A 9,259-nucleotide genomic window follows, 5' to 3' on the forward strand; every position below is an offset into this window, starting at 1 on the left:
TCTGTAAGAGAGGTATAAATAAATTATTATAATACATTATTTCTTTTTATTAACATTGGAAAAAGCTGCTTGGAGGAGAAGGTACCATTTGAGTATGTCGTAAAGTGTTAATGGGCAGGATATGCAGCAAGCAGAAAAAGCATGGCAGACTGAAGAGTGGAAAGTTAGGGAGGCAGTTTTGTAAGTGATCTAGTTTTGCTAAATGTTAGGTTTTGAGGATAGTAATAGGATCCAATATTGTAAGGGTATGCTGGAGTCAGGTGTTGAGAAACTTTGAAAAATGCCATTCAAGTCAGTTTGGACATTTTTTTAAAAAACCATTGGAAAACCATGGGGAAATATTACTGAGAAAGTAAAGTTTTCTGAGGTGAGAACTAAAAGGGCACAGGCTACTGTGTACTTGGTTAAGTGGGGAAGCTGCTGACCCTAATCACCTTCTAGTGGGTATTTTTTTAAGAATTTAATCAGAAGGTTTTTTTGCTTTACAAAATCCTCAGCCAATTATTCTAACTGTAAATTAGAATAAAATATTCCCAACTCCAGGGATAGGTTAGCTTTTTTTTGAAATATTTTTAAAAGAATGATTTCCTACATAAAATATTCATTCAAAAAATACTTACCTAGAATATGGAGACAAGAAGACAAACTTCTGGTTCTCAAGATAGTCTTGTAAGATAGGTGATATGTTTCCTATTGCTGCTGTTACAAATTACCACAGATTTAGTGGCTTAAACAACACAAATTTATTCTCTTAAATTCTGGAGGTCAGAAGTTCTAAAATGGTCTTTGGGGTGGCATTCCTTCTGGAGGCTCTAAGGGGAGAATCCATTTTCTTGCCTTTTCCAACTTCTGGAGATTGCCTGCATTCCTTGGCTGTTGGCCTCAGCCTCCAGTTCAAAAGCCAAGAGCATCTTCCAGTCTGTCTCTTCTATCCCTCTGCTTTTGTTGTCATACCACCTTCTGTGTCTGTGACCCTTCTGCTTCCCTCTTAGAAGAACCTTTGTTACTAGATTGGGCCTACCGATATAATCCAAGGTTATCTGTCCAGCTCAAGATCCTTAACTTAATCACACCTTCAAAGTTCCCTTTGCCATGAAAGGTAACATAATCACAGGTTCCAGAGGATTGAGATGTGGACATCCTGGGGGGACATTATTTAGCCTGTCACAGATGGTGTACGTGCATATTAATAATCTAACATAGTATGACTAATAGTTTGTTAGGAATGATATACATGATCCTGGGGGTTCTCAGACTTCCAGTAGCTCATATAACCATGAGAACAGGAGAAGTTTCTGGACCAACTGATAGTTGAACTCAATCTTGGAGGATAAGTAGGAATCCATCAGGCAAGAAAGGACAAGAAGAGTCCAGGCAGAATGCTGTGTCAAAGGTATGGTGAAAGCAAATCATGTGAGACTGCCGTTTTTGTAATTAGTAGTACTTTGTCTCCACTGTGATAGAGATATGTGTAAGGTAAGTGGGAGCAGAAGAAGAGGAACGTCCAAGTCAGAGTAAGGGGCCCTTGACAAGAGACCTGCATCCCCATCCTCTTGTTTTCATGGCTGATCTCTCTCAGTGGTCAGCTTTTCACTTGATGGTTCACTGCCCTCTGTTCTTCTCTCACTGTTGTCCATTCAAGTATGAGAGGATCAGAGATCAGTCATTTCATTGTAATATTCAATACATTCTTAAGGCACTTCACTCATGAAAGTAAATGCATTTTTATGAAAATATTGTTTGAACCTGTATTTGTATTTCAGTAAGTTTTTTCTTCTGTGAAAGCCCTTGGTAAACAAGTGAGACTGTCAGAGGGGGGTGCAGTTAATTGGTGGGAATTTTGAAAATAAATCTTCAGTGATTATCAGGAGCAAGGGGAGAGAAGAAATAGTCTGAGAACACTGTGTGCCAGCCTGTTCCCTTTCTGTAGAGAACAAGCCCTATCCCCAGGCTTTGTGGGGCAGCAGAAGTTGGGTTGCTCTGTCACTAGATTCTCCTGTGACCAGTGGCCTGTTCTGGCACAGCTATACCAATAAATCCTCTTGTTGGAGAGCCACTTCACAGCTTTCCCTATTGAATACAGGTCAGGTCTCCACTTCTAATTTTAACTCAGCATTTTAGTCTTCAGTCTGCTCTGAAACTCATGGAAGCAATTCAGTATTTCTCTAATACTATGTGTATTTTATGTTTTCTACATTTGATGTGATTTTATTGGTATTTAGGCATTGTTAACTCTGATAATAACAGTTCTAATAAAGAAGAATATCATTGCAACCTGTTTCATTAAAAGAAGTATTCCTGTAGATGCAGTCCAACTATGAGTCTCTGCTTCATGATTTTGTATTAAAATGAATTTCTTTAGCCATCAATATTACAATAAAAATTATTAACATAATATTCTTGACATTGATACTGTGATTAAACAGTACAGCAAAGTAAATAATTTGTAAACAAGTCTGAGTTTGAATCCCAGCCTTGTGATTTTTCTTTGTAGCCTAGAACAAATTACTCAAGCTCTGTTCTTTCATCTCTTAAATGAGGATAATAACAGCCTTGTGGGTTGTCAAGATTAATATTTATAGCATTCTTGGCATATAGAATGTGCTCATAAATCCTAGAGGTATCATTGTGTTCTTGGTAATAATCATTATAAGTTAGCATTTGTAAACTTGATATTTGTATTCTTTGGTTTAAAAAATATTCTGCTTATACAAATTGGCACTTTATATCATGTTTTAAACTAGTTACTAACAGTTGAAAGGTAGTACACCACAGTGGTTAAGAACATAGACTCTTAAGTTCAAAGCTCAGCTCCACGACTTATTATCAGGCTGACCTTGGGCAGGTTACTTAAATGCCCTGTACATCACTTTCTTCATCTTTAAAGTGGACATTTTAAATGTCCATTTAAACAGTTGCACATTTCTTCTAGGGGATTATGATGAGTTTTAGGTATGTAAAAAGTGTAGAACAGTTGTTGACATACAGTGCTGCATGTCAGTTGTTGTCATCATCATCATCATTAATAATTGGTTGTTGAGTAACTTATGTTTTGTCACTTTATTTTAGGTGAATCTTGGAAGCAACCAGTACCTTTTCTCTGTCATAGTGGATCCTAAGGAAATGCCCTGCTTCTGTTTACGCCATGATGTTGACGCCCTACTCTGGCAGCCGCATGCCAGCACGCAAGACGATATGTGGGAGCACATCGCCACTTTCAATGCTTTAGGTATTAAGCAAGCTCTTTGACAGCATTTTCCATTATATCAGAAATTATGGTCATCATTTTTTAAATTCCTTTCTTTTTTCTTTTTTTTAAAATTTGAGGCATTCTTATTCCATTGATTTGTGCTATAATTTGGTTGCTTGTACTAGAGTTGATAAATGTTAGTACTTTTGGAACAGTAGGACCACTCTGTTTTTATGCTTGTAGAAGATCAACACGGAATAGAAATCAAAGTGGTTATCTGATGCTTGAATCATTCTAATCAGTCATTTGCTTATTCCAGTTAAGCTATATGGGATTAGAATATGAACAAGGGGCTTGACACAGAACTTGCATTCAGGTTTCTTCAGAGTAATCTTCAAAAACATCATGGAATTGAGAGTGGGCGGAGCAAAATGGCGGGGTGAGCTGACCCGGGATTCTCTCCCCTCCAAAATACAACAAAAGATTGGAAGAACTGAATTTCAGAGAATAAACATAATGCCAGCTCGTTAGAGACCTACAATACCAAGAAGGCGGAGATCATAAACCTTGCTTTACACCTTTGGAGGCGCTGGAACAGTAGGAGAGAACATCGCTCCCTCTCCTAGAGTCTGTGATCGCTGCAGCGTGGGTCGGGAAGGAGCGGGGGAGGGGCCACGCGACCGGGGGATCATCCAGGACTCCTGCCGCTAATTCAGTGGAGACCCGCTGACGGGGGGAAAGCTTCCGTCCACAGGGACCCTATAAATCAAGGGCCTTGGGAGACCAGAGAACAGAACTGATCTGAACCCAGACTGGCGCGTGAGAGTAACAGCCCCTCCCCCCCAGCAAAGCCAGTGGGCACAGCCATCTTGCCCCAAGGCGGAGAGCTAACACGCCGCTCTCGACCCCCATCTAGTGCCGACAGGCTGTAACTGCAACTGAATTCTACCACCATGAGAAAAAACCGCTCCCCTACCATCCAGCAATTTATAAAAGCCCCAGACCAGAAGGAAAACAATAAAAACACAGAATTAAGTCCTGAGGACTTGGAATTAGGTAAACTAAGTGATAATGAATTCAGAGCAGCTATAATCAAAAAACTCAATGAGGTAGAAAGAAAGAGAAACAAGCCGAGTTCTGGAGTTACTTCACAAAAGAGATTGAAATCATAAAGAAGAATCAAACAGAATTACTTGAGATGAAAAACACAGTGGACCAGATAAAACAGAATACGGATTCCCTGAATGCCCGTGTAGACAACATAGAGGACAGCATAATCGAGGACAGACAGGCTGAATGGTGCCAGACAGAGGAAGAAAGAGAACTAAGAATTAAAAAAAATGAGGAAAATCTCCGAGAGATAATGGATTCAATGAGGAGTAAGAACATAAGGATCATAGGAATTCCCGAGAATATGGAAAAGGAAAATGGAGCAGAAAGTGTGCTTAACGAAATTATTGAGGAGAACTTCCCAAATCTAGGGATCAACAGAGAAATGTGTGTAGAGGAGGGTTTTAGATCTCCTAGATTTGTCAATGTAAAAAGACCCACCGCAAGGCACATAATAGTAAAGTTGGCAAATAGGAATGATAAGGAAAGAATACTCAGGGAAGTAAGAAAAAAAAAGAGAATAACCTATAAAGGAGCCCCTATCAGACTGTCAGCGGATTTCTCTACAGAAACCCTACAAGCTAGGAGAGAATGGAGTGATATATTCAAAGCTTTAAAGGGTAAAAACCTTCAGCCAAGAATACTCTATCCAGCAAGAATTTCCTTCAGATATGATGGAGAAATTAAATCTTTTCCAGACAAACAAAAGTTAAGGGAATTTGTAACTAAAAGCCCTCCATTACAAGAAATCCTCAAGAAGGCTCTCATACTTGAAAAAAGGGAGAAAGGGGACACAATCCGCAGACTAGGGAGACCGATGGATAGAACCAGAACAGGATAGCAAATATTCAACTATAGCATTAGGGTAAAAATAAGGAAAGTACCAAAACAAGGACGATCTTAGCACTATAACTACAAATTAATAAGACGAGTTGGGATAAAAAATGAAAATAATTATTTAGGAGGGGAAGAGCAAAGGGTCTAAATCAGTATCGGTCGAGTAAGTAAGAGACCACCAGAGAATAGACTATATTATACACGAGATTCTAAATACAAACTTCAAGGTAGACACTAAAATAAAGTACAGAACAGAGTCACAAATCATAGATAAGGAAAAATCTAAGAAACCCAACATAAGAAATTGCAGTATTAAATGGGTAGTCTAAAGCACACAGGAAAAGAAACACAGGAAAACAAGATAATGAGCGACAGATTGACAGCATTAAGTCCACATGCATCAATAATCACTCTCAATGTGAACGGATTGAACTCTCCAATAAAAAGACACAGAGTGGCAAAATGGATTAAAGAACAAGATCCAACAATTTGTTGCCTCCAGGAAACACACCTCAGCCCCAAGGACAAACACAGACTCAGGGTGAAGGGGTGGAGGACAATACTTCAAGCAAATAGCAAGGAAAAAAAGGCAGGTGTTGCAATTCTCATATCAGACCAAGTGGATTTCAAAATAAGACAGGTAAAGAGAGACACAGAGGGACAATATATAATGATCAAAGGGACACTTCATCAAGAAGAAATAACGCTTATAAATATCTATGCACCCAACACAGGAGCACCAAGATTCATAAAGCAACTATTAACAGACCTAAAGGAAGATGTTAAAAACAACATAATAATAGTAGGGGACCTCAACACCCCACTCACATCAATGGACAGATCATCCAGACAGAAAATCAACAAGGAAATAGTGGAGCTGAATGAAAAACTAAAACAATTGGACTTAATAGACATATATAGATCACTCCACCCTGAAGGAGCTGAATACACATTCTTCTCAAGTGCACATGGAACATTCTCTAGGATAGACCATATGTTGGGAAACAAGGCAAGCCTCTACAAATTTTAAAAAATTGAAATAATAACAAGCATCTTCTCAGATCATAGTGCTATAAGGCTAGAAATTAATTACAAGAAAAAAGCTGAGAAAGGCACAAAGATGTGGAGACTAAACAACACACTACTGAACAAGCAATGGATCATTGAGGAAATTAAAGAAGAAATAAAAAAATACCTGGAAACAAATGAAAATGATAGCATGCCATACCAACTCATATGGGATACAGCAAAAGCTGTATTAAGAGGAAAATTCATCGCAATGCAGGCACATCTTAACAAACAAGAAAAATCCCAAATAAGCAACCTTAAAGCACACCTAACTGAACTAGAGAAAAAAGAAGAAATGAAGCCCAAAGTCAGCAGAAGGAGAGAAATAATAAAAATCAGAGCAGAAATAAATACTATTGAAACGAAAAAGGCAGTAGAAAAGATCAATGAGACAAAGAGCTGGTTTTTTGAGAAGATAAATAAAATTGACAAACCACTAGCCAGACTTACAAAGAAAAAAAAGGGAGAAAGCTCAAATAAACAAAATCAGAAAGGAGCGAGGAGAAATAACAACAGACTGCAGAAATACAACAGATTATAAGAGAATACTACAAAAAACTATATGCCAACAGAATGGATAACCTAGAGGAAATGGATAAATTCCTGGACTCCTACAATCTCCCAAAGCTCACTCAAGAAGAGGCAGACGATTTGAACAGACCAATCACAAGGAAAGAGATTGAAACAGCAATCAAAAACATCCCAAAGAATAAAACCCCAGGACCAGATGGCTTTCCTGGGGAATTCTACCAAACTTTCAGAGAGGATTTAATACCTATCCTTTTCAAGCTATTCCAAAAAATTAGGGAAGATGGAACACTTCCTAACACATTCTATGAGGCCAACATCACGCTGATACCAAAACCTGACAAGGACACCACGAAAAAAGAGAACTACAGGCCAATATCACTGATGAACATAGATGCAAAAATTCTAAACAAAATTTTGGCAACCAGAATTCAGCAATTCATCAAAAGAATCATATATCAGGATCAGGTGGGATTCATACCAGGGACACAGGGATGGTTCAACATCTGCAAATCAATCAACGTGATACACACCACATCAACAAACTGAGGAATAAAAACCACATGATCATCTCAATAGATGCAGAGAAGGCATTTGACAAGATCCAACAGCCATTTATGATAAAAACTCTGAACAAAATGGGCATAGAAGGAAACTACCTCAATATAATAAAGGCCATATATGACAAACCTATAGCCAACATCATACTCAATGGGCAAAAACTGAACCCCATCCCCCTGAAAACAGGAACGAGACAAGGATGCCCTCTATCACCACTCTTATTTAACATAGTACTGGAGGTCCTGGCCAGAGCAATCAGGCAAGAAAAAGGAATAAAAGGAATCCAAATAGGGAGGGAAGAAGTGAAACTCTCGCTGTTTGCAGACGACATGATCTTATATATAGAAACCCCCAAAGAATCCATTGGAAAACTGTTAGAAGTAATCAACAACTACAGCAAAGTTGCAGAGTATAAAATCAATTTGCATAAATCAGTAGCATTTCTATACTCCAGTAATGAACCAACAGAAAAAGAACTCAAGAATACAATACCATTCACAATCGCAACAAAAAGAATAAAATACCTTGGGGTAAATTTAACTAAGGAAGTGAAGGACCTATATAATGAAAATTACAAGGCCTTTCTCAGAGAATTGGATGACGACATAAGGAGATGGAAAGACATTCCATGTACATGGATTGGAAGAATAAACGTAGTTAAAATGTCCATTCTACCTAAAGCAATCTACAGATTCAACGCCATCTCAATCAGAATCCCAATGACATTCTTTACAGAATTAGAACAAAGAATCCTAAAATTCATATGGGGCAACAAAAGACCCCGAATTGCTAACGCAATCCTGAGAAAAAAGAACAAAACGGGAGGCATCACAATCCCTGACTTCAAAACATACTACAAAGCTACAGTAATCAAAACAGCATGGTACTGGTACAAAAACAGGTGCACAGATCAATGGAACAGAATTGAAAGCCCAGAAATAAAACCACACATCTATGGACAGCTTATCTTTGACAAAGGAGCTGAGGGCATACAATGGAGAAAAGAAAGTCTTTTCAACAAATGGTGCTGGGAAAACTGGAAAGCCACATGTAAAAGAATGAAAATTGACCATTCTTTTTCACCATTCACCAAAATAAACTCAAAATGGATTAAAGACCTAAAGGTGAGACCTGAAACCATAAGGCTTCTGGAAGAAAACGTAGGCAGTACACTCTGACATCAGTATTAAAAGGATCTTTTCGGACACCATGCCTTCTCAGAGAAGGGAAACAATAGAAAGAATAAACAAATGGGACTTCATCAGATTAAAGAGCTTCTTCAAGGCAAATGAAAACAGGATTGAAACAAAAAAACAACCCACTAACTGGGAAAAAATATTTGCAAGTCATATATCTGACAAAGGCTTAATATCCTTAATATATAAAGAACTCTCGCAACTCAACCATGAAACATCAAACAACCCAATCAAAAAATGGGCTGGAGACATGAACAGACATTTCTCCAAAGAAGATATACTGATGGCCAATAGGCACATGAAAAGATGCTCATCATCGCTGATCATCAGGGAAATGCAAATCAAAACTACACTAAGATATCACCTTACACCCGTTAGAATGACAAAAATATCTAAAACTAATAGCAACAAATGTTGGAGAGGTTGTGGAGAAAAAGGAACCCTCATACACTGCTGGTGGGAATGCAAACTGGTGCAGCCACTATGGAAAACAGTATGGAGATTCCTCAAAAAACTAAAAATAGAACTACCATACGATCCAGCCATCCCACTACTGGGTATTTATCCAAAGAGCCTGAAGTCAGTAATCCCAAAAGTCCTGTGCACCCCAGTGTTTATTGCAGCGCTGTTTACAATAGCCAAGACGTGGAAGCAACCTAAATGCCCATCAACAGACGAATGGATAAAGAAGATGTGGTACATATATACAATGGAATACTACTCAGCTGCAAAACAGAACAAAATCATTCCATTTGCAATAACATGCATG

At 38.3% G+C, this 9,259-nt stretch overlaps 1 protein-coding gene across 1 annotated transcript in view; it reads left to right on the forward strand.

Moving 5' to 3' along the window:
• NUDCD1 (NudC domain containing 1) overlaps positions 1 to 9,259 on the forward strand; it is a 76,598-nt gene that overhangs the window by 64,767 nt on the left and 2,572 nt on the right. Inside the window, exon 9 of the mRNA XM_046642156.1 lies at positions 3,070 to 3,229. Within this exon, the coding sequence (XP_046498112.1) occupies positions 3,070 to 3,229 (160 nt within the window). The remainder of the gene's footprint in view (positions 1 to 3,069; positions 3,230 to 9,259) is intronic.

This window comes from Equus quagga, chromosome 16 (assembly GCF_021613505.1).
Source record: "Equus quagga isolate Etosha38 chromosome 16, UCLA_HA_Equagga_1.0, whole genome shotgun sequence".
NCBI lineage: Eukaryota > Metazoa > Chordata > Mammalia > Perissodactyla > Equidae > Equus > Equus quagga.